This window comes from Topomyia yanbarensis, chromosome 2 (assembly GCF_030247195.1).
Source record: "Topomyia yanbarensis strain Yona2022 chromosome 2, ASM3024719v1, whole genome shotgun sequence".
In the NCBI taxonomy this organism is placed as follows: domain Eukaryota; kingdom Metazoa; phylum Arthropoda; class Insecta; order Diptera; family Culicidae; genus Topomyia; species Topomyia yanbarensis.
In genome coordinates, this window is record NC_080671.1 from 199,121,718 (window position 1) to 199,149,047 (window position 27,330).

General features: G+C 38.9%; 2 protein-coding genes across 3 annotated transcripts in view; one reads left to right on the forward strand and one right to left on the reverse strand.

The window, feature by feature from the left end:
* Positions 1–23,114, reverse strand: part of LOC131682657 (uncharacterized) — a 76,326-nt gene extending 53,212 nt beyond the window's left edge. The window contains exon 1 of the mRNA XM_058964317.1: positions 22,983–23,114. The gene's annotated coding sequence lies outside the window, so the exon portion shown is untranslated. The remainder of the gene's footprint in view (positions 1–22,982) is intronic.
* Positions 1–27,330, forward strand: part of LOC131682650 (ATP-binding cassette sub-family G member 4) — a 74,719-nt gene that overhangs the window by 46,340 nt on the left and 1,049 nt on the right. Inside the window, exons 2-7 of one of the 2 annotated variants that reach the window (XM_058964305.1) lie at positions 1,081–1,211; positions 16,070–16,187; positions 16,261–16,450; positions 16,590–17,417; positions 26,961–27,129; positions 27,185–27,285. In XM_058964305.1, the coding sequence (XP_058820288.1) occupies positions 1,081–1,211; positions 16,070–16,187; positions 16,261–16,450; positions 16,590–17,417; positions 26,961–27,129; positions 27,185–27,285 (1,537 nt within the window). Of the gene's footprint in view, positions 1–606; positions 1,212–16,069; positions 16,188–16,260; positions 16,451–16,589; positions 17,418–26,960; positions 27,130–27,184; positions 27,286–27,330 lie in introns of those variants that run through there. The other variant, XM_058964304.1, reaches the window with a different exon arrangement.

The window sequence follows — 27,330 nt, forward strand, 5'->3', positions numbered from 1 at the left end:
GAATTCGTATATTTAATATTTTGGGAAATATTATATACCTAACAATCATGCATTTCGTTCGATGATTGAAGTTATGAGGTGTGAAGGAATATAACCATGATTAAATTTTATTGAATATATCCATTCAACAGAGAAAAGCCAAGCTAGAAGTGAAAGCTTTAACATGGAAAACAAAAGAGACTTTAAAGACTTTGAAATAAAACGATTACTCCTATGGTGGTTTGCATATCACTTATACTGGTAGCAGTACAACTGGGCCAACTTATAGAAAAGTGTCAAAACCATGAAGTATGCATGGAATGTTTTAAACATTGGTTGTAATAAATGCTATAAAACTTGAATATAACCAAAATTGTAACTTATGCTGGTCGATATCTATAGTCGTAGCTAGAGTAGTGCAACCGTGTATGCGCCAAATAGCTGCCATGGTGCGGTTCACCCGGCCCTACACTCCCCGTCTAAACACACTGTCATCGCGATGAAACGGTGTTCGTATGAGCGGCCGCCGCGGAGGTACCGAGTACCTACAGGCAGACAGCTGTGGTGCGCGTATGTTTTCATATAATTTTAGTCATCGTTCGACTCGAAAACATTATATCGTACAGCACGCATTCAGTCGTTCTCTGGACAGCAGTGTCTGCAGGCTGTTCCATCCAACGTTGCAGCTGTGCTTCGGGTGCCAAACGAACAAGGGAAGAAAACCAGACAGAAGGTCGTGCGCCTGCAGATTTGGATGAGTCAAGTACCTGTTCTCGTGGATAATCCATTAGAATCGCGCTTAGAATCATCGTCGTTATCTTACGTTAGTGTTGTTCATGTGATTTTTGAGCACGTAGAACGCAAAGCAAATGCCAATGCTACTCTAGTGCATAATATTTATGACTATTGTCATAGTGTTGAAACGATATGCACAAAACGAATGAAAGTGTGGATACCTAATTGAAAACGAAATTGTTACGTCCATTGAGTATACAATATAAATATAATTACTGGCGAAAGAAGTAGATCGAAAGGCAAAACCATGTCGGAAGTGAACGAAAGCAGTTGTAGTGTAACTAATAATTTACTCGATGACAATAGGAAAAATGGCGCCGTTCGAGTACAGATTGTGCCTTCGCAACCGAAAACGCTGTCCCATCTGCCGACGCGACCCGCCGTGGATTTGGCCTTCCACAATCTCACCTACCGGGTCAAGGAGGGACGACGCAACAGTAAGTACCCATCGTTTTTTACTGACTGCCTTGTATTGTCTTGGAATAAATTGTATGTAGGTATTTGTCGGTTTGGCCTCGTTCTAATGCATGCATGCGAAATAAGCTATCACTTCCTTCCAGCAACAGGCATCTTGCGCCAGTTTGAACTATCGGTATATGCGCCCCAAGGCTTCTCGCTATTTGATTTCACATTCTACGTTGAAAACTGCCATTAAAAAGTATTTATCGTCACGCAAAATATAATGATGCGATAACATACTGACGAAACCCGGATTAGGTGTAGGTGCTTATCTCCAGTCCAGTCGGGCGATTGATACGAAATGAGTGATCGATCATTTGCGCCATACATTACTTTACCGGAATAAAATAATATAATTTGAGTTTAAAAATCGTTCGGATATTGCTTTTTGAGGTTGAATATTATCTGTTTCGAACATTGAACTGATTATAGGGTTTTCACCTTGAAATATAAATCTAAAAATCCTTTTTATGTTCCCGACTGTATTCCTAAAGCACACAATAGGAGTATTTGGTGCTGACACCGATATGTCTATCACAACCATCGACCGAACTAGTTGCATTTCAAAGTGATTTTCAAATCAGTTTTTCTAGAGAAGCGCATAGGAAATCAGTTGAAGTTAAGTTTCAATCAATAAGTCTCCTTCTTCAAAAGCTTTAGCAATGGAGATCCCGAATTAAAAAAAAAATCTTTTCATGTATTTTGAAGGTATTCAAAAACAAAATAAATGTACATTGTAAACTGCCTAATAGCTAACAAAGTGCTATAAAAGCTGCTCTTTTTCGGATTAGAAAAATCTTGTTTTAGAAATTTTTTTTAACCTGGATGAGCTTCATACAAGGCAATCGGTTCACCAAATACTCCATTTCTGCCCCTGCTGAAGCCAGAACTAGCTGTTAACCCGTCTTGCTTATCCGTCAAAACTTCCATCTCCTGGTTCTTTAGGTCGCCTCTAAACAGACACTTTCTGTCACAGGTATCAATTGCCTATAACGTATGCGGAATGAAATTTGGACAACGCTTCCAGCATTAGAACAAAAATGCAACCCTGCGCAAAGCACCATACCAAACGTCATACTCTAGGCACACTTATTTCAAATATCCAGTGTTAATTTCGACCCACTAGGAGATACCATGTGAACAAAATGGCAGCGAACGCCCAATCTGGCACTTAGCTATTAATTCAAAAAAAAGTTTTGGCGCATTGGAGGATTATGGTATATATTTTGTACGAAAGGCTGATATCCCTCCAAATATACCACAACTGCGTCCAAATGAGGTTTTTCTGGGATAATATGAAGCAGAGAGTAAATGCTCATAATTTTCGACATAAAACTAACAAAAATGATAATCAAAATTAAGAAAGAAATTAAAAAAATGCCAGCATCAATTTTTTCGACTCCTTTGCAAAAAGTTCCTGCAAACTGTCGTAAAGCTTCTCGAATGAGTTCAAATTTTTTTCTACATTAAGTTAAAAAGCTGACAAATTCATATAGAGAGAACATTTAATAAATGGTTTTCTACAAAAAAATTGCCTTTTGAATTTTGTCCAAATTTTATTCCGCATACGTTATCTCCGCTTTACAGTAGAACCTAGAGCCTTGTAAAGACCATAAACTCGGCTAACAATTTTAAGTAAAAGTGACGTTTGATTACTGAGACTCGGATAATATTTCGCCGAAAATTAGTAATCATATGTCACTTTGCTGAGATATCAGTATCTTAATTTGCTGACTTCACGACTGTCTGGAAATTACCGATCCGAATTGAGTGAGAACGCCTTTCGGAACCTTACATCCAATCAGTTCAGTTAGGTATGACAACTTCCAATGAAAGATCAAAGAATTGCCTAATCGGCATGCTCTAAGTGAATGTGTTTACGTTGAACAGTTTCCGTGCCTCGTAAAATACCTGTATTAATACCGATGGAGGTACTACGCTCTGCCTTCATCTTCGTCTTAAAATGGACATGATCTATGTCTAACAATTCTTCCAAGCAATCGTGATTGCCAGACAAAGCACTCTTTATACCTTTAGACAAGCCACTCTTTATACCTTTGATTCAGACACCCTCAACTTTTTTTCTGCATTCGCGTGTATGATCAGTGCGTCATGTTTGGTTGCAAGATTTCGGGTAGCCATTATGTATTTTAAGGCTATTTTCGTAGTTTTTTGACATGCCGATTTCACAGCAGGTTACTATCTGTAATTACTCCAAGATATTTACTTTGCGTAACACTCAGGTGATGGTTCCGTTGAGGATAGGTGGGTTCAGTTTGGCTTTTCTTTTTCTTGAAAATGGAATTGCGCTGATTGTGGGTATTTGTGCTAACATTCTCCATTTTACAACATTGCCATGTCGGGTTCGGAAAAGTTTGAATATGGTCTGAAATAATAGATTCTACTTTGCCCCACACAGTGATAACAATGTCGCCTGCGTAACCCGTTTACTACTTTGAATCACAGACCTTCCAGTTAATTCAGAAACTCGTTTACTACGAGCGACTACAGAAGGGGTGACAGGACTCCTCCTTGAGGGCAGCTGCTGGTGGTTCTCATGGTTACAGGCACGCCTTCCAGCGACGCAGTCACAGTTCAGCAATACATTATTTCAGTAATCGGTTCGACAGTGGAACGCTAGACGGATCTATTTCGGTAGTGTTCATAGCATTGTTGATGATGTAGGAATCCTCGACAGTATTACGGGCAGTATACGCTCGAACTTCGAGCGTTTTGGCCATCTCACGCGTTGAATGATGAAATCATCATTAACTTTTCCATCCATATCCTTACATGTTCTTCCTGGTTTCCCACAACCAAAACTAGGCCGTAATACTTTTGCGGCAATAAAGAAAAGCTCTTATTGCAGACTGTTAATACTAAAACCTGTTTTAATCCACCTATAGGTGCAATTGTGCCTTTCTCATTTCTCCAAACTATGATTTAATAACTGGTTCGTACAATATAATATTATGGAAATGTCTTTCATTCTTATTACACTTGGTAAGTATATATAAGAGCACCTTTTTGCATTCATCGAGGTATCGGTTTGAATCGGAGTTTTCTATGTGATCGCACTCCACAACCCGTAACTCCGGAGCTGGAAGTCGGATGGAGATGGAATTTAATATTTCCGGGGACGCAACACCTTTCATTTGAGACTAAGTTGATCAAATCGTTCTAGCCATTTTCGAAAAACCAATATAACCGTTATTCTGAATTTGGATGCTTCCGGATACGTCGATGGTGGCCAGTGTGGTCAAAGAGACTTTGAATGACTGTTTGTGACCTAGATCTACAAATTCAACAGTTGTGTTTATATTTTGGAAAAAAATCACCTCACCAATTCATCGCAGAATTCGTTAGAATCGGGATTTGCTGCGTGATCGTACGTATCACCCTGTAATTCAGGAACCAGAACTCGGATCCACACAAAATTCAACAGCAGCTGATGGACCTTTCATTTAAAATCAAGTTTGTCAAAATCGGTTTCCGCACATACACACATACATACATACATACATACATACATACATACATACATACATACATACATACATACATACATACATACAAACATACATACATACATACATACATACATACATACATACATACATACATACATACACATATACATACACACATATATACACACAGATATTTTGCGATCTCGGCGAACTGAGTCGAATGTTATATGAGACTCGGCCCTCCGGGCCTCGGTTAGAAAATCGGTTTTTGAAGCAATTGCATAACCTTTCTATATGAGAAAGGCAAAAGAATAATATTTAATTAGCTTAATAAGCATGAGTTCAATGTTATCCTCATGTGATTATAATTTGGAAAGGTTGGTGGAATGGGTTTGAACGTGTAGGGAATGGGAGGTTAGTAGAGTGGGAGTGGAGGATGCGTCAGAAATCCTTCATCTTATTTCGGTATACGGGATGGATGAAGGAAATGCTGGCGTGAGGGTGGTCCAAGGGGAGGGGAGTGATGAAGGAGGGAGGTGTAAGGGCAAGACGGGGGGGGCGGCGACGCAATACTCAACTGCATATTTTGCCTTCCATTTGAGGCTTGGTTTGAGAAAATCGGTTCAGTCATCACCGAAGAACCGATGTGACTTTAATTGGGGAATATGCCCGGAATTCCGGACTTCCGGATTCGTCGATAGTGGACAATATATTCAAAGAATGTTTGATTGGCAATCAGTGATCTAGATCTGCGATTAGAAGTAATTTGGTGACCATTTCAAAAGTTTTTAGCCTCTGAGGTATTACGATTGTACCGATTTATATGGGAAATTCCAGTGTATCCTTACTAACACCCCTGTAACTCCGGAAGCAAGAGTCAGAACCGAATGAAATTCAGCAGCAGTTAATGGCATTACTGTATCTTTCATTTGAAATCAAGTTTGTAAAAATCGGTAGAGAATTCGTTGGGGAATGGGTGTGATATTAGCTTAGGAACTTGGCGGGTTCCCCGGGGGCGTCATGAACCGTCATAGGTGGCCAATGTGGTCAAAGCTGCTTTGATTGATCATTAGTGATCCAGACCCGCAAACTAGAGTAATGTAACATCCATTTTAATATATTTTACATCATTTGAACATCATGGTGGTACCAGTTTATATGGGAATTTGCTGTGTGACTCCGGAACCGGAAGTCGGATCAACTAAAAATTCAATAGCAGCTTATGGGATAGCAGCGTTATACCTTTCAGATGAAACTAAGTTTGCGAAAATCGGTTTAGCCATCTCTGAGAGAATTGTGTGAGTTTAAATGACACACACACATACACACACACATACATACTCCTCCGCGAACATAGTGAGGAGAAAGAGTGGGTTACGTTTTCCACTACAGGACACATTTGCAGATCGGCTCACACTTGAATACACAGTAAGACTGGAAAAAAATGGTTGTGTGATGTATATACATGTACAGCTACCGAAATTCTTCATTCCATCCTTCATTACTTTTGCGGTAATAGGGGTTTAATAGGGGTTTAATCACAATGCACAATTGCATGGTCTATTAGCAAATAGGTAATTGAATCTTACCTAAAAGTAATAGATGTTCACCCGTCTGGCACCATACTGGTTACTGGTGATCCAATGTAAGCCGACTTTGGAATCTATTCAGTACTCGGTTGAACTACAAATTTTTAGTTTTTTTTTGAGAGCGCGATATAGCAGCTCCGATTTTCTTTGGCGCATGTTTCACGGGTCTCTATTTTACTGGCCCCCATATTCGCCGTAATTTGGTTAATTCCTGTCCAGTTGAAAAAACAGCGAGAAGGAAACAATAATTTCAAAAATACCTTGCTGAACTGATCAATTGAGCAAAGTGCCTAAATAAAAATAACTCGTCGTGGGCCACGATTCGTGGCTATAAGATGGAATGTGTAGTGTAACTATTCTTGAAAAATAGGGTTATCTGCGGAAAAGGTTGCCAAAAATGTTCAGCTGAAATCAAAATACAAGGAGTGTTGCTATGTTGGGAGTTTTTCTTTTTTGTCTCTCTGTTGTAAAACCCCTAATATCCTTCGGTAAATAGTTGACAAAGGCTGAAATTTTGATGAACAAGTCGAATGCTATAGCGAGTTTTTGTAAAGATAGTATAGCCCTATTTTACTGACTGCGTACAAACAGTGAAACAATGTCATAACGACGTAAGTGTTGCAATAATTTCGTATTCACCCTTCAGTGCGACATCTTCCCTAACAGAACCAACATAAGCAAATCACCCTACATTTTCTTCAAGCCGTTTCTCTTTTGCCAAGTCACGAGTACGTAATGATGGTCAAAGTGCTGGGGCTACATTGAGATAGTCCGAAACGACTGGCAAGAATGAGTAATTTACGCATGCGCCGCCGTCTCAATAATCCTTCAACTGTATCAGCCAGCCTCAAACCATCCAGCAAGCAGTGCTGACTAGATTTCTCTTTTTTTTTGCTGCTCTCTTCGCTCGAGTGAGTCTGATTCAAATCGGACTTTAATTTCTTTGTGATTTTACTTCTACTTCGCAAACACGTTCGTTCTTCTTTGTGAGTAATAAATAAATAAATAAATAGTAGCTTGATTGTCTCCAACTCAGTTCAGTGGACGTTGGAGTCTCTCCTTTACAAATGGACTGTGTTGTCATGTGTTTGAATTCCCATAGCTTTGACCGGGAGCCGATAATCAGAATAAACATTCGCGGTTGCCGTCAAGTGTGCACCAAGGAGGTGAATATTTAATCAACTGATAACGGTAATACATTTATCGTCAGAAAGCCTTTGTTTTAAGTTTTAATTTGAATGCTTACACTGTAAAGGGAACAGACGAGATAACCAATACCATTTGACAACGACTATACCAGTAAGGGTAGACGGGGATCAAAAGTCAACTATCGTCAGTCGGGTGGATTTTTTCGTGCGCTTCAATTCACCGCCATGTTTGTTGATATTGGTTTTAAAACGTGCAAAGCCCAGAAACGACTTCATCGATTGGTGGCTATTAAGCTCCCGGGATTTATACCACGTGGATATTCTCTGATAATAATTATGGGGAAATTTGTGGAATTTTCACTGACGACAATGGATCGATCGATTCGATACGCGGAATGCGCAACATAGCATCGTCACTATTGGAGACTGGGTGGTTGGAAATACGGTTGAAATTTGTATGTTACTTAACATTTTGCACGGTTACTTAGTTTTCTTTTAATTCATAATGAATTTTGCGTTTCTCACTAGAAGGCTATACAATTGCTCTGTAGGTGTGTTTACGTGTGTCTGTGTGTGTATCTGATCAAAAATGTCACTTCGTTTTCTTAGATATGGCTTAACTGCTTTTCACACACTTAGTCACAAATGAAAGATATATTATTCCCATAGACTGCTATAAAATTTCGAATGAACCTATACAGCTTTTTACTTGCAATAATCGGTCTAAATTGTTTAGTTTAATTGCCCTTTTTTGATAATAATCGTTTACGCCAGCTTGACTGCAACGCCCAGTTGAAGATGTCGGGCGTTTATTGAGTAAACATCCAACGCATTGGACTAACGTAGGATGACAATCTCACTGGGCGGTTGACGTAAACGATTATTGTCAAAAAACGGCAATTAAACGTATCACGAACTGAACAATTTAGAACGTCATTATGGCACGTAAAAAGCTGGATAACGGAGCTCAAATCTGTGAATAACATTCATCTAAGTTATAACGATTTCCAGGGATCACGTTACAACTTTTGTGTTCTTAACCGTTATGTGTCCAACAAAAAAACATCTGTAACAGGCCGACGTGGGTACCCGGGTACCCACAAATTGGAATGCCCATAACTATGGCTTCCTTTAACCGATTTGGACGGTTTTAGATGTTTTGGATTCAGGAACTCGTCCACTTTTTGATTTCGTAAAATTGAACCTAGTTCATAGGGTATGATTTGTAAATTTTAATAATGCTCTAGCAAAACGAGTACCAAATCTCTTCAAATTGTCTCGGAAGTGTGGTACGGGACCCTACGGTAGTTTGAAAAATGTAATTTGAATGGAATGGCCACTCACGGCCCCACGGGGACCTCATCCGGAATGTCCGTTCCGGGGTCAAATCACCAAATGTTGCCAAAACTACGAGATATAGCCTACTAATGCTATTCCAAGAATTTTGATACTCATATTGATAGTATTCCATTGAAATTCACAAATAGTATCCCAGCACTGGAATCTGTTTCGATAGTAAAGTGGAAGTACATTTTATTATTATATAGGGTAATGAACCTATTGTGGCAGTTGATCCTCTTATGACTATTTTGCACCTCTTGGTTTCGAACCAAGTCTGTGAGATAACGATAATATCTATTTGGATAAAAAAGCTGTGTAGGAATAAGTTCAAGTTGTATTCTTATTAGCGCTACATAAAATATTCAGAACTATAGGCTAATCCCAGCTAGTTAAAATTACGCGACCTTTTTTTTAATATCTGCTAATTCGCCTCATTCACATAGTTAACCGAAACTGTACACAGCGGCGCTTAACAAACCCACAAATACGACTGGTCGATTACCGCCTAATATTTCGCTATACCGCCACAATATATTAAACAGAGCACATAGCTTAATTTTAGCTGGAGAATCCATTTATGACTAATGTTACAGTACATAATTCAGGAATACGACGGTTCCATTTATTGCCATGTTTGCTTAAGATACACTACCACTATCAAAACAATCATTTTGCACCCAGAACACAGGAAAGAATCAACAGTATGGCCAAGTTAAAATATAATCCTGAAAACATAAAACATGTAATGCAATTTTAAGTAGAGCAAATCAATTTTTTCTAGTTATTCAACTGATTGTAGAATAGAGATTTTATTTTCATCTTCATATAATTTTTTTGGCTAGTGGCAATGCAATGTAACTGATCTGTGACTAGTAATTACCAGTTGGCTTCACATGGTAATTTACTGCGAGCACAGTTCTGGGAGCTCTTTCATGTGTATGATGTTTATGTTTGTTTAGTTCGGCTGAAACAAGTAGAATGATTAGTTATAGAAATCATGCGATGGTGCCCATGATTTGGATACCCAGTTAGTTAGTTTTCGGTGCAATGGAATATATGGTATTGCGTTTCAAGCAGGCTTTTTTCGTTGTGGTGAAATTTATCACGCTAAGAAGACGATAATTGGATTGCTATAGTGAAACTAGATGCACAAAATACTACATTTATTTTCATTTATACTGAAAAGTATGGCTGCTAAATAAGTATTATCTTTAAGAAACAGTTCACTGATACATTATTTTTAGAAAGCTTTTAGATAATATAGTTTCATTAAAAAGTTGTTAAAAAAATAATCTGACCCTCTATCTAATATGGTCAAAATAGACTCATTACACTACTAGTATCTGTTTTGATAGTGAAGTGCAAGCGCATTTTATTATTATATACATAGTGGAATAAAAAGGCAGACGTCTATCTCAAATATGTGAAGTGTGACATTCCAATAAGTCACTAAAAAGCTTCGTTTTCAATTGTCTAATTCCTGGCTACCCTACCACCTCCGAAATTATGAATTTCACGTTCCGCCCCGACGCGGTACCAGTAATGAAATTCTGTAGATTTCGACGTAGAACTCGTTATTAGGCTCATTCCGAGAACCGGTTTGAATTAACACAATAATGATTGTGGTGAATTCGTGTTTCGGAAGCTGCCTAACGACTTGGATCATGATTTAGCAGTTTGATGCACGGATGGCATCCAATACTTTTAATTGAATTCCATCTAACATAGTTTGTTGTTTTAATGGCTGTAAAGTTCCGATGGGCATCATCAGAACTCGAGAAAAGGAGGAATAATCTTATAAGGTACCGTTGTACACTGTTTTGATAACGACTGTCATCGTCCGGTTTAAACCATCGACTATAATGGACATCTTTATTCCAACCGGTAGCGCTAGACGAAAACGTGTTTGAGCGACTAAGAACGGTTTGAAACCGGCATTAGTGGTCTGACCTTGAAAGACGAGGAAGAAAAACAAAAAAAATGCTAATGAGTTGAGTTGTATGCAAAAACGGTTTCTGATCATTAGTATGTACACTACAAGTTGCAAAGCAATTTGACATATCATTGGGGTGGGGAGCAGAAGAAGTACGCGCGTCGAATTCTACTTGCAGAATGTCGCATTTTTGATGATTTTTTGAAGCGTTACCAAGCATCAATAACATCGTTTATTGCGAGAGGTCCGTCTTGCTGATTTTCTCCTCAATTCCATGGCGGCACCTGTGTAGACTGATAATAAACAGTAGATATTTAATCATTTTATTTATTTAGCCCTCCGAAAGTCGCGCATATAGCCCACTGAACGAGCAGCCGCTGATGCTCTATGACGATTTCGCTAGCTATTCAGAGCAGCGTGCACTCAGTGCACTCGCGCGACTGGTGGAAGGTTAACCGGTCTAAGATAATTTAAGGTCGATGTACCAATAGCCGTATAGTGCTCTTAAACTATAATATTAAAAAATCATTGCAGATATCTACGAGCTGTGATAATAGGGTAAGAAGCCTAAGTCATAGAAAAACAATTCAAAATTCCACGGTTGCCAAGAGGAATCGGTGTTTCAGTCAAAAAAATTTTTTCTACCATCTGTGATGCCCAAAAAAGAAAAGAATTCTGTGAAAATGTCTATGGAAGTGTCTAAACCACTTAAAATGCAATAGTTATGGGCTTTTTAATTGATAGTACTCGGGTACAGAGATGCCAGATTTGAAGATTTGTCTTAATTTTGAAGACATTTGAAATGTTGTGAAGACGTGTTTTTCGTTTTGAAGACAAATTTATTCGGTTGTCTGCCTGATTTCTGGCAAAATTCTGGCTCAAAATCAACAACCGATTCAGAATCCTGGCCGTTGAAGACAAATGAAGACATTTTTTTTTATAAAATGTGAAGACATTTTACATACCTGGTATTCCTGCCGGGTAACCCTGTCGACTTGTTAAAGGTGTTCTTTTTGTTGGGTTTTTGTTGTTTTTGTTTTGACACACTAGAAAAAAATCGGATGCGAAAAACAAATCGCTAATACTTTGAATTGCAATTTATATATAAAACTTATTCCAATTGAAATCTGGTTCATCTCGGGATCGCTTTGAAATAGTTATTCGGCTTAATTAATTACACTTTGTAAAATGAGGTCAAAGACGATTGTAGTTAATAATTTTTTATGTTATTTATTTCATCGTACATAGTGTAACTGCAATAATCTTTCATTAGAAACTAATCCCTAGCATGGGGAATGTTCAAGGACACTGATAAGAGACGAATGGAAAATAACGAACAAGTAGAATATCGGGAATGAAAACTCGTGCGCAAAATTTTCCGCTTTGTTTGATGGATTCGAACCCGAACTTAGCTCGGAAATACTACACGTTAGCTACGCCACTGTACAGCTGTGGTTGGAGAACTGCCACTGCACATAAGAAGCAGTGCGGGTATTCAAAACTCTCATATGATCAATTCAAATGTTTGCTTGTAATGGGCAATGGGAGCAAGGAATACTATTATTAATCGCTTTTGTGCGTCGCCAGCTCACTAGTCTCACTGATTTAATGGCAGCGCTTCTAGTGGTCATATTTGGAATTCTAGTAATTTATTTGGAGAATGCACGTGATTCACTGCTGAGAGTTTCGTGTCGATACGAGCAGTATTGAAAATGTTTGGTCAACACCAGGGGCCCTTTTTTCAATGTAGCCTTGAGTCGTTTTTTCAGATATCCACTTGATGATTGCCAATACCTTTCGATAGGGCGTAATCGCGGGTAGTTGGGAGGATTGAACTCTTAGTGGGTGAAATTCACCTTATTGTAGCGGTACCACTGTAGTCCATCCGAGCTGTATGCCACTTTGTAGTCACGCTGTTATGTTCTACTTTAGCGGAGTCAGGAGGGTTCAAGTCTTGGTGTTATTTTTTGGGATTTTTTCTTCGTGTCGTTATGGTCACCAACACATAAGTAAGTTATTTATAGTATGATTTTAGGCTAATGTAAAATTAATCACTTGCATAATTTTGCACCATTTGTCGCGTTCCATTTATGTTCAGAATAGATTATGTGCGTAATTTTACATGATTTTTTTATCTGTGTCGGAAAAAGTGAAAACACCCATACATGGGTCAGTTTGTTCCGGACATAGCCATCAATAGGCAATGTAGTATATACAGTGGGGTGGGACAAAAATTAGTTTCCTGCTCCGAGCAACTTTTTGAATACCTTTCAGGTTCTAGAACAACTGTGCAAATTCTAAGCTCGATTGGTCAAACTATATTTATGCGCCCGCGGTTTAAAGTTTACATGGCATTTCGTATGGGGGAAGTGACTTTCACAAAGGAGATTTTCAAAATTTAGAATGACTCCCAGCCCCAGATAGTGGAGTAAGACATTTTTAATGTCAAAATAATTCCTCTAGGAGTCGCCCATTGCTTCCTAAAAATAAACCGATATGTGGTTTTCATAGAAAATTTATAAAGAACCAAAGTCTCGAAGACCACGAACACCACGATGCTTGTGGAAAAAGTTATAAGCAAGAAACTGATGAGCTGTTGGATCTCGAATTACATGCATTTTTTTACTTTCTCTTATTGGGCCCAAATCAATAACCTGAGCTTTTTGGCCCCATTACAAGAGTTTTGAGTGATAAAATGAGGCTTTTTTGTTCACAATAAGAGAGAGTTAAAGGTGGTGTATATAATTCGATCGTTAGCAGAAGTGATGCTATGTAAATTGAAATTTTCATCAATCTTCAGAGCATTAATTGAATTTTGCTTAATAGCTTTTTCCAAAAACGTCAGATCGTTTCACAGTCTTCGAGACTTTGTTTCTTTGATAAATTTCCTATAAAATTCATGCATCGATATATTTTTAGGAGGCAATGGGCGACTCCTTGAGGAATTATTTTATGAAATTTATAAAAGTCAAAAATCCCTTGTATAAGCCGTGGGCGCAAAAATATAGTTTCACCGATCGAGCTAAAAATTTGCACAGTTGCTCTAGGACCAGGTATGGCGAAGATGGCACTTTGATATTCGTAAAATGAATCTTACATGAGTGGTGTGAGTGATTACAGAATAAATCGACTTGCTTTCGTCATACCGTTCGTTCCGCTCTCATTGAATCGTGTGAACGCTATGACGTTCGCCGCTGTGCTCCTGGATTGTTTACATATTTTTGGTTGCCAACACTAGCTCTGCCACACCTATATATACCTCATTGGTCAATAGGGAGCACCTAGCGAAATTCCACGAGTATATAAATATGGGTACCCCGTGTCTGTTTCAGGGTTACCAGATTCACAGATTTATCTGTAATGTCACAGATTTTTTCACGATTTTTGATCACAGATGCTTTTTTACAGATGACAGATTTTTGGCGGTTTGATGAAAATTTCACAGATTTTTGGAAATATAGTGATTTTTCACAGATTTTTTGGAAATTTATCACAGATTTTTTTCCTGTTTTAGTCATCACAGATGGTAAAAAGATTTTTTTTGACTGAAACACAGATTTTAATGTTTGAGTCAGTCGACGCTTGCAGTCCAAATGAGCAACGTGGTGACTATACACTTAATTTTTTCTGCCAAATCTCAGCTCTGTTGCATCTTTTGCCGAAATCTCAACAGCTACGACCTCAGCAAACAATTTTTTGATGAGATATCAGTAAATGTGACGTTTGATAACTGAGACTCGAAAAATATTTCCCAAAAATTAGTAAACAAGGTTTCTAAATGGCTGTTGGGGGTGGGCGTAGCGTATTGGTAAATCGATTGCCTTGTACGCAGCGCACCAGGGTTCGAGTCCCGACCCCGCACATAGGGTTAGAAATTTTTCATAAGAGATTTTTCTAACCCGAAGAGGCGAATGACCTTACGGTTAAAACCTCTATAATCGAAATAAAAAAAAATGGCTGTTGAGAAATTACCGAACTGAATTGAGTGTGCATATCGTCCAAAGAGTACAATAAACGGTAAACGCTATGGCCTTTCTGCTACTTACACATAGTTAAATCGTGTACAACTTGCAGCCGTTTCCTTGTTGTGTGCAAAGTCATCGCGCGCTGCGCGGGTTGAAATTTTGCATACCCAAAAATTGAAATGTAAATAATGCACTCTAAACTACTTATACCCAAATTTTCAAGAGAAAATACCCAATAGGTTATTTGCTACAGCGTTTTTTGCGTTGAGCAAAACTGAAGCAGGCTCTATTTAATTTCATTTCAACAGATTGTGTTTAATGTAGAAAGTAAGCTCGAATAAAATATAGACATGTGTTAGTTTGAATAATACAGTAATCAAATAATGTTATAATCACATGAAAGTATCGCCAAGACTCGAGGGACGAGTTCAGTGGAAAGTGTGCTACAATAACACATTCAAATCACCCAACATAACCAGCTACCAGCTATTTAACTATCTCGTCTCTCCTCAGTTGGATTAGAATTCACATGAATTTCTTTCACGGAACACACCAGGCAACATGTTTTGAGATCGATTATTCTGCACCTCATCTACTGTTGTGTGACGGAATAGCATGGGTACAATTGAAGCAATAGTATCAATATTAACAGTTGAACTGTTGTATCTCGATTATTTGACGATGCTGATTCGCCAACGATCTATTTAATCAAGAATTCTCAGTTAACTCATTATAATCAACGTACTTATCTGATATCTGATAGGTAATTGCGGCTGCAGTTTTTCAAGTTGAAAGCGATTTTTCTATTGTACGGCTTATTAGCAAGTCCCAGGCTAGAACAATACATACGACGAGCTCTAACTTTTTCTACTGGGCCGTTAGTAAAATGAATATGAAAGTGGTGTGCTCATACAGCATAGGTCATTTCTGCCTTTTCTGTTTATTAGTTCATTTGCCTCACGTCTTATATGCTTCTCGTCAGTTGCAGAGAAGTTCTTTGTCAAATCATGTTGCTTTACGACAAGGGTTTCCCTTCTCACAAAATTGACAGCGCAGGGACAGATAAACGACCACGTAGCGAACTCCTACAGCATCGATTTTATTTTCCTACAGGTAGAAAAATTATCACGTCACGCAATCGACCCGCATCGATAACGCATACAATCAATATCTAGCTTAATTACAGTCCGGTTTGCGCAGTCGGAAAAACAAGCAAAATGACACGTGCTCGGCACTGACCTTGACCGGAAGCGATGATACTACTATTTCATTCGTACCTCTGCTTCAGCTTCGATAATTTGCAATTCTAGTCGATACTTGAAAGTTCGTGAAGTGTCCATCGAAAGGGTAATTATAATTGATCACGTGTTTTATTTTATCACCTTTCTAGATGTGAAAACCATTCTGAAGGAGGTCAGCGGCAGGCTCCGGTCGGGCGAGCTGACGGCCATCATGGGGCCTTCGGGTGCAGGAAAAAGTACACTGCTGAACATTCTCACCGGTTACAAGTAAGTCCTCGTTCGGAGGAAAAAATAGAAAATAAAAAGCCTCTTTTACAAACCGGTTTACATTTTTCCGTAGGACCACAAACATCGAAGGATCAATCACGATGAATGGAAAGGAACGTAACCTTAGTCAATTCCGCAAGCTGTCGGCCTACATCATGCAGGACAATCAATTACACTCCAATTTGACCGTGGAGGAAGCGATGCACGTTGCCACCAGCCTGAAGCTTAGTCAGCAAGTTGAGAAGAGCGAGAAATTGCATGTGGTAAGTGTTGAATATGAGCTTGTAGTAGTCGAGACTATACAAACCGTTTTAAATGAACACATCCGACCGAGACAAATCTCAAACCATCTAATGATATGAAATAGTCGGTCATCTAACACAAAAACCGCCTCTATTGTAGATCAAAGAAATTCTGGACACACTTGGACTAGAGGAGCATCGCGCAACCCTGACGAGGAATCTCTCCGGAGGACAGCAAAAGCGTTTATCAATTGCCCTCGAGCTGGTTAATAATCCACCGATCATGTTCTTTGATGAACCAACATCCGGATTGGACAGTTCGACCTGCTTCCAGTGCGTTAGCTTGCTAAAGTTCCTCGCACGAGGTGGCCGTACCATCATCTGTACGATTCATCAACCGTCGGCGCGTCTTTTCGAAATGTTTGACCAATTGTACACGCTTGCCGATGGACAATGCGTGTATCAGGGAAACACCAAGCAGCTGGTGCCGTTCTTGGGAACGCTCGATTTAGAGTGTCCGTCTTACCACAATCCGGCCAGTTACATAATTGAAGTTGCCTGTGGGGAACATGGTGATCACACGCGCAAGCTGGTGAACGCGATTGACAACGGCAAGCGGGATATCCGAGGGGAGAACGACTTCCCTGCCTTGAAGAATAAAAAGAACGAAAATGGCAACGTAAATGCCAATTTGAAATCAAACTACGACAAGTTGAATGGAAATAGCAACAAGTATGCTGACAACTTGAACCTAGGAGGTAATGGTCTATTGCCACCGTCTATGGTGAATGATATTGCAAAGGAAACAACGACCGAGTCGGTTAAAATCAACGTTGAGCCGGAGAAGGAACCGGAAGTGAATACTGCACTCTTGCCAGTGGATGGACAACTCGATGCCGGACAGTCGCCGGAACGATATCCTACCTCGGAGTTCCACCAGTTCTGGGTGGTGCTGAAACGGACACTGCTGTTTAGTAGGCGTGATTGGGTGAGTGGTTTGCTTAAGAGTATTTTGCCTATGAGGTTTGTTCCATGAAGATAGGTGATCCCACCGAAAACGAGATAAACAGTTCTGAGAAGGTTGCACCAAAATATTTGAAAAGAGAGGAAAAGAAGAACTTTGATATATTTTTAATACTAAGTTAGTGTTAATTGTCCTCTCAAGCATTCCACTTCATTTGTTAAGCTATGGTGGATCATTAATATAGTTATTCCATTACATTTACATGTGACCATCAACGCTCCCCGGTAGATCTTCTATTTGATATTATAAGACTGAGTCTGGTGGCTGTTAAGAACTTCCTATCCTAGGTTTCCTATCCTCTTCTTGCGTATCAATTCGTGAACCGCATGTGGTAGAGTGCTTTTTTGTATAGCTCACGAGACGGGCTGTCACCGAGGCGTTACCGGTGCTGTAGACTTGCTATGATCGTCGTAAAATGTTCCACGTTGGGCCACCCACGGGAGTTTTTTCAGTCCATGCTTGCCTAGAACTTCCACATTCGGCGAAGAACAAAGCAATGGCGCCTCACCTACCGCCAACAAAAGTTCGACCATTTTGAGGAACATGCTTCTCTTCACGATCCTCCAGCGGAGGATGTTTCCATCGAACTATTTTGGAATCTGCGCCACTTCCACGGCTTCCAATGAAGTACTTTCCCAGGGTTTGATCGCAGCTATGGCATCTTGCAGCCACCTAACTGTATCCTTGTCTGCACAGGTGAATTCGAGAGACCCTTGTTTGTATATGCACTTTCTATACTTGGGTCCCATATTAGTTGAGCTCTGCTCCGTGACACAATCGATCAGTGCGCATCGAGTAGCATTCTGTTGCTCATGAGTGAGGGTTTTCGCAGGGTACCTAACCGGAATGATGGCCACCGAGTTAGATTTGACCATTTCATCGAAGGATGGGCGCTGATTGTTTTTGTGTTGCTCTTGGATCTTGCCCCTCGGTGTCCGTCGAATGCTGTCGCTTGGCTGATGCTATCCTTATAGGGATATTGCTAAATTTATCGTTTCACGGGTTTTCTAGCCGTTTCTCAGAAACCACCCATCGTCTTTCTTCGTCGCTCCGCTTAACTGATGAGTTGCTCTACGAGACTGGTCTGTGTCTGTGTCTTGACCACTGTTCGATTCTCTTCTCTGGAGCACAGGAGGAAACATCCTCCAACGACCCACTATTCAGTAGCTCCCCAAGTTTGCTTTCTGCACCATCCTTCTTATCTTCCACCTCCACCGCCGCAGTCTCCCCTATGTTTAAAGCGTTCTTAGTGTTTTCCATTTTGTTCCCACGAATAGCTAGAGAAAGAAAGGCAGCCCTGTCAGAGCTCCGCTTAACAGGGTAAGGGCAAAATACTGTGGGGTGTGCCCTCGTTTCCTACAGGCTCTGTGCGTGGCTTGGTATTTTGCAACACTTCGGAGGGCAAGTCTAATACTAAACTATATACCTACAAGCTGGAGACAAACAAGGGTAATATTTATACCAAAATATGGGAAGCGCAATACATCACTTCTAAAATCTTTTAGGCCGATCAGTCTAACCTCCATATTTCTGAAAATAATGGAGAAAATGATTGACTTACACATTAAAGAGTACTTGAAAGACTCTCCACTGAGCGAATTTCAATTCGCATATCAAAGTAACAAATCAACAATAGATGTCTTACACATGTTGGTTGAAAAACTTGAGGATTCTATTGAAACAAAAGAACTCTCACTTGCGGCTTTTTTAGACATAGAAGGAGCTTTCGACAATGCATCTCATAGTTCAATGCGGAATGCTACGAGAAAACATGGGTTTGAGATTTACACAATAAATTGGATCAACTCAATGCTTACAAGCCGTGAAATAACTAGCACACTTGGAAACACGTCAATAACCATGCAAACAAATACGGGATGTCCTCAAGGCGGAGTTCTATCACCCTTATTGAGATCATTAGTTGTAGACGAGCTACTGAAATCATTAACTGACACGGGATACGAAGTAATTGGATTTGCATATGATGTTGTAATCCTTGTGAGAGGAAAATGTGATTATGTTATCTTAAATAGAATGCAATCTGCACTCAACTTCACTTTTCAAAGTGGTGTAAAAAGAAGGGGCCTGAACATAAATCCCTCCAAAACAATCATAATACCATTTACTCGAAAAAGGAAATATTCCATATCAACACTTTTGCTCAACGGAACAGTAATGAAACGTCCTCTGAGGTAAAGTATCTGGGATTGATACTCGATAAAAAAAACTAAACTGGAATGCACACATTGAGCAGGTTATAAGCAAGGCAAGTTCTCCTTGGGTGTGCAGTTGAATAGTTGGTAAAAAATGGGGTCTCAGACCAAGTATGGTTCACTGGTTATACTCTACAATAGTCAAACCAAGAATAACATATGCCTCGCTAGTTTGATGGCCTAAAACAAAAGAGACATCAACTCAAAAAGTTAGGTAAACTTCAAAAGCTTGCTTGTGGAGCGATGACCGGTGCCATGCGAAGTACTCCATCAAAAGCATTATATGCACTGTTGCATCTCCTTCCGCTACATCAGGTGATACAACTTGAAGCGGAGAAAAGCGCATTCAAAATAAGTCGTCATAAACAATTATTATCTGGAAATTTAACAGGACATCTTGCGGCTCTGACAGATTTCCCTATAAATAACCCCGTCATTGCAAATGAAGACTGGCTGCATGCGATGCCGAATTTTGAAACTACTTACAAAATTATGGAGCCTGAACGGTCAATCTGGGAGTATAATCGAGTGCCCTCAAAATGGAATTGAAAAAGTGGGAAATCACAGCTATAAAGAACTATTGGAGTACCACACCTGGACTACGACAATCAAAGAAATTATCTCACTCAACGAGAAAAAAAGCTTGGAGTTGCTTAAACTAAACAAAAAAGAGCTACGCATCATGACAGGAATACTTACCGGACACGGTCCTAGTAAATATCATCTTAAAAAATTGATAAGCTTACAAACGATACATGTCGGGTCTGCGGATCTGATAGTGAAACATCAGAGCATCTGCTCTGCGAATGCAGTGTTTTGATACAACGCAGACTAAGAGTCCTCGATAAAGGAACATTGGAGCTTTTTGATAATTGGACTGCAAATCCCAAGCAGGTAATAAACTTCATACGAAGTGGAGTGCCTAACTGGGAAGAGTGTGTATCTCAATAACGACAACCACTCATCAATAGTGATATGTCATAGTAGATAGCAGTCTTCCCATGAACATCGACAAGTTTGCACCCGTGTACAAAATTTCGTGCACGCGTTCAACTTCAAACATGATTTGCCTTTGTGTACAGGTTTGCATCGAACACCGAACCCAAGCGAACGATGTGCAAACTAAGGTTTAAACACCGTGTTCGTACACCGTGTGCGTACACAAGAAAGGGAAGCACAAAACAGAATGCGTCAACGCTAATGATGATTAGTGAAAGAAAGAGAAATCTAGTGTCAAGATCCTGTGTGTACGAACACCGCGTACGTACATGAGGTTCGGATGTGCACGTGTTTTGGTACGCATTAGTGCGTTCGATTTTGCACACGAAATGTGGGTATAAGATGAGCACCGAACTAGAGCGAATATGGTGTTCGATGTTAATTTGGGAAGACTGGTAGATAGCACATTTAGATTAAGGAAGGGGGATACCACAATAGATCTAAACACTGGTCGCAGTGGTTCGTCTCCAACAAAAAAAAAGAAAACACTTCGGATCCCAGTCCTAGTTTTACGTAGGGTTGGGGTTGGAAGTGTTGATGCCCCCCCCACCATTCATCCCTCGGCACATGTCGCGTCACACCTTGGATTGGGACATAAATTTTACGGTACGGGCTTTAAGGCCCGCCTTTTGGCACCCTCTTATTCCGTTGCGACAGCAGAAGGTTGATAGCACCAGCCGACGCCTGTCTAATGACGAAATGTCTTCGATAGACTCACACGGAGGCATGAGATAGGGAACTTGTGAGTACTAGCTTATCTCACTATTTGACGGCACTGCTCGGCACGCCTCTTACGACATCGGGAATAGAAACCCAGTGGGTCCATTCTTTGCTTAAGGTTCAAGTTACCTTTTTTAAGCATGTGTTAGAATTGAACGCTTGGTAGTGTGGGTAGGAAAATTTGTGTTCAGCTTTGCCACCGGATTATCCATTTAAACCTTTTTAAAACTCTAAAAGAAGAACATCAGTCGATTTATTAGATCATCATGGTTCAATTCATGCAAAATACCTGCTGGAAAAACCATCGGCTTAGCTAAACGGTGCTTTTGAAAAAGTGGCTGTGGTTTTTTCATTGCGCAGTTGTGGTGCGTACCCCAGCTCGGTGTGGTAGTGTGATAAAAATCACAGCCACTTTTTCAAAAGCACCATCCAGCTAAGCCGATGGTTTTTCCAGCAGGTATTTTGCATGAATTGAATCGTGATGATCTAATAAATCGACTGATATTCTTCTTTTAGAGTTTTGAAAAGGTTTAAATGGATAATCTGGTGGCAAAGCTGAACACATTTTTTCTTACGCATACTACCAAGCCTTGAGGTAACTTGAGCCTTAAATACTGCGAGAGATTTCAGCCACCACCGGATACCACACGGCTTGATGCTTGATGCTTCATCCAACAGCTTTCATTTCATGAGCTTAAGTGTGAGGTCGTCGTCCAATCGGGTTTTGAGGGCTATTGTAAAAGTATCGTATTAGTCGGAGAGACTTCTTAAAATTATCGCGATGGTAAGATTCTCCTCTTCCTGTGTTGGCAGTGGTGAATCCAGGGGTGGTGGTCCGGTCCCCCGAATTATTTTAACTTGTTGAGAAATTTTAAAATAGCTTCTCTTTTCTTTTGTTCTCAACTCAAATTTGTTCCCAAATCAAATTCGACCATTAAAAATGATTTTTATTAAATAAGGTTATTACATATTATGTGTTGTACAATGAACATATCAAAATAAAATTTTCGGACCCTCTCCGAAATATTTTTCTGGATCCGCCCCTGGGTGTTAGTCACACGACAAAACAGCTTCTCCTTCTCAAATAGACGTTCCGCTATATCGCCGCAGCTTGCGAAACGTTTATCACAAATTTCTTTTAGTAATGACACATTTGACGTCAGGTTTCACTGTTGGTTGCACTTGAGTAGCGCGCTGTCCAGGTCTCTTTGGACGATCATGATTGTGTAGTTCGTCACACACATATTATTCGACTTACGAACTACGCTTTGCCAGCTCTCTGAACAGTCAAATACTGTAATAAACAGTAATAGTGGTTAGGCGAAGTATCTTACTATTATTACTGTTGGGATAAGTGCAGAAATTCCTGCATTTGTAACCAAAATCTAAAGTAATTTTCAAAACAAGTGTCAGTTTTTACATAGATATACACTGTGAAAAATAATGATAAGGATGCATGTCATTTTAAGGAATTATCTTAGTGCGATTGAATAATAATGACACAATTGTAACATTTGATGCTTTAGAAAACGTTTTGATAATTTTTAAAGTAATTGACTACTTGTTTCAACTCACACTCACTGATGTTTCAACTTACCTTGGTATGAGAAGAGTTGAAACGAAGAGAACACTGTTACAAAAATCAATATATTGATGCTGTTGAGAATTGTGGGACTTCGGCAGAATCACTTTTGATAGCAGTTTTCTCGTATAATAAACAGCTTCAAAACTGAAAATTTATTCATATTAATATAGGTACAGTTTTACAAATTCAACATTAACTCACATTATAGTGCTTCTTCTCTCATTTGCCGAGCGACAATTTTCAACAAATCCGCCTGTTTTCAGATTCCTATTTTGAAACACAAACGGATTAGAAACTTAAACTAATATATAAATTTGTAGAATTCATTTGTTTTTGTTAGATCATCTAATTGCATCTATAAATCATTTAATCATTGGACAATACACTTACTCACAGTGCGTGGTGAATATGTGCGACGCACAGTGGCACGACGAGTGACAAAACCCCAAAAATCAATGTCTTGTAATACTTTTGTAAATATTTATTTTATTTTTCTCTCAGTTTGAATAAAGGTATCTCAAAGTTTTACTATGATCGGATGAAAAATGAATTTTTAACATGTTGTTGAAGCAAGTGATGTCGAGGATTTCTGTTCAATTCAATTCATTAGAATTTTTAGTACCTTAGAGTTTCAAATGGCGATATCTCAAGAACTACACAGCCGATTGGAGCAATTTTAAGTTAATTGAAAAGAAGAATGAATATGCTAAACTATAGATGGGAATTTTTTTGTGCAAAACTGATTTACATTTGTTCTGCATCAAAAAAATCCAATTAAAAAGTTTCATATCGTATCAGTAATTTATCTTAATACGTCTTCTAATTTTTGAGATGTTCTCCCATGGGTCACTTATCATGAATCTGACTCAAAATTTAGTGTAGTTTCAAGATATATAGGGCTCATCTTGCGCATTTTTGCGCCGAAGTTGGTATATCTATGTTTTTGAAAATACCCATATAGAGACGCCTTGTAGCTCATAAATCTCCTTACAAATTAATTGCCTAACCAACATCATATTACTGAAAAAATAAGTGATTTCTACTAGTTTTGTCAACCATTTCTGCTATCTGATGAGATTGGCTACTATGATTAATGTTTATATTAACCCTTTAACGACCAACGCATTCAAATGGGTTTATATGAAAGTAGTCGAAAAATGAAATATCAAAACTGATAGCAGAAATGGATTCAGCGACCCAAAATTAGCTAAAACCCCAAGTTTTAGCCACATAGACCAATTTTTATAATTTTGTCACAACTTTGTATGAACAGGTGCCGCTGTGCGACGTGGTGGGTATAGTTAACACATTAAATTTTAATTCCATGCAACTTCACACAGAATTGGTGCATCTGTGTGTTCTATCGGGATGTGTACAACGGTCGATTTGTCCTTCAGGTCACTGTATAGCGAGCTTAAACCTGTTGGCGAACAAACAGCTTCATAAAGAAGGGGCCTACAAGATCTTATTGTTTCCTGCAACATGAACTCGTGGTAGCTTTTGTTGCATGATCACACCGCATTTCTTACCGGTTGGCCTTTCTATCGCGGCAAATATGCTGCGGTTAGTGTTTAGCGTTGTTAGGTAACGCTAGATTTCAACCAACGGTAGGGAATGGTACTACCCGAAATTAATTATTATTAAATGCCGCCTTTGTAAGCACATGCACTTCGATCGAACGCTCCTTTTCGTCTGCCCATTTGTCTAGTATATGTAGGCACACTCATTCTGCTCTTTGCTCTCTCGTGTAGTTGACATTTCTGCTGAACGGTACTCAACTCCGCATCTGTTATTGTTTAGGGAGTATCCGGATACTACACTACTATCAGCAGTGTTGTCAGATTGGCTGTTTTCAACAGATGCTTTGTTATTGATTAGTACCAGTTATTTTGATGTAATTTGGTAAAGCATTAACAGAAGTAAGAAATTTAAAAACAAGCAGTCATCAAATGACAGCTTTTGTCGATTTATCTAACAAAAACAAAAAAAAATTGTTTCAACCCTCCTCGGTCTTCCCTACTTACGTTTATCAAAATCACAACATGCGGCGTTTTATTGGCTAAAGGGAAGCAATTTAATTTTTAAATAAGAAAATAAAATTCATACTTTATTACATAAATTGATAGAGCTCTAAATGTAGCAAAGTATTTGTATTTCTAAATTCTAAATGTAGCAATGTATTTGTATTTATTCCACGAAAATGCAAACACGTCCTTGGTTGACACTATCGGTCTTCCTTGACATTTAATTTTGTCGGCAGCATAGTTATCATTCATAAAATTTCAAAAAATAAATATTATTTAGTTTTACGTACAATTAAGTGAAACGAAAGTTTTCTACTGCGTATCTTTAACGTCAGCTACATTGGAAACGACCAGAGATGCCAGATTTCAAGATTTGTCTTCATTTTGAAGACATTTGAAATGATGCGAAGACGTGTTTTTCATTTTAAAGACAAATTTTTTTGGATGTCTGACTGATTTCTGGCAGAATTCTGGCTGAAGATCAATAACCGATTCAGAATCTAGACCGTTGAAGACAAATGAAGACATTTTTTTCTAAAATGTGAAGACATTTGAAAAAGATACCTGGTATCCCTGGAAACGACCAAAATCGTTTTACGGCTTAAGGGGTTAGGGGAACAGCGGGCTTACCCGGATATCAAATTTTAAATCATACAATAATGACAGGATATTATTAGTACGATTATTTTAGGCATTTCGATACACATCGATGCCGTATGGATTCATTAAACGTCAACAAAACAAACAAAACAAGCGAAAGCAAAGTTGATGCGCGTTTGGATGTTATTTTTAGTTGATACATTTTAAGGTTTCAATAACACAAAAGCTTTGAACATGACCCGTTTTTGGGTCACACATTCTATTCTACTCGCCATATCGTTATTTGTGTGAATTGAAGATAAGTTTGAGTATTTCAATACTGTTAATTGAGCATTTAACAAAAATGTGCGCTGTTAGGGTAAGACCGACAGTTTTTGGGTGGGGTAAGACCGACACGGTGTTTAGTTGATTGGGTTCGTTTTTGAATCGATACAAACGACTTGGTATATTTGTTGTGTTCAATTATACTATAATTACGTCATGTTAATGATTGAAATACACGGAAACTATGTTTTTTTTGTCTTTATTTATCAGTATTGTCTAAAAGCCGACCAAAAAAATTAATAATTAAATTGAGCGTGATTCATAGTTATATTACAAACAGAAACGAAAAGTATAATCTAATATGAGATTTTGAAATGATATTGATGAATAACTTTCATTGACCACCGGATTATTGATCAACAGTGTTCCGAAAAATCACAACACGAACCGGATAGCTTACTACGAAGCGTGCGTCACTTTTAAGTGAATGAGTCCTAGTAATAGCGTATATAATCTGCTTGCAGAACAGCTCTTCCTACTTAGAATGGCTATACAAGTGGCAATTAAGCTCGAAAGAATTACTTGAGAAAACCCGTACCATAATATAAACCATGCGTTAAACATTAAACAACATTTTTAAAATGTCATTTTCTCCATTTTTGGCAACCAATAATTTAATAGTTTTTGAGATATCACGTTCACCGCAACGGTACTTTTCAAAAAACTTTGTTCCGAGATAATTGCGTTAAAAGATTTGTGTCAACTTCATTCGCGGAAGAACCAGCGTGCTGCGAACGGCTGTAGTTTGAAATCTGGTGCTCCGATCTGAATGAAATTTCGCAGAGATATTTTCAAAAGTATGTACTTTCAGAACATTAAATAATAAAACTTTCAATTTTTTGAGTTCCAACTTTGTATATAACCCCACTAATTAATGACTTCAGTGACTAGGGTTATAACAATAGAAAGATGAAAATCTCCTTAGGATTTCTGGATGGGATGTACTGTGGGAATTTGATCAAATGGATCCGGGAAAGGGGTGGAACACCATTGTAATCGGAGGATCTTTCATTTTTTCACTAACTCTATTTATCTATTCCAGACCCTCATGTATCTCCGTCTGTTTGCTCACATCCTGGTCGGTTTCCTGATTGGTGCATTGTACTACGATATCGGCAACGATGGTGCCAAAGTACTCAGTAATTTGGGTTTCTTGTTTTTCAACATGCTGTTTTTGATGTATACTTCCATGACGATTACGATTCTATCATGTAAGGTTTACATAGTATTCGCTTGGAGGAAGATTCTCATAACGTTTCATTGCAGTCCCTCTCGAGATGCCTGTTTTGTTGAAGGAAAACTTCAATCGGTGGTATTCACTCAGATCATACTATTTGGCTATAACCGTTTCGGACATTCCATTTCAGGTTAGTATTCAAACAACAAACTGCTAAATAAAATTCTATCTGATG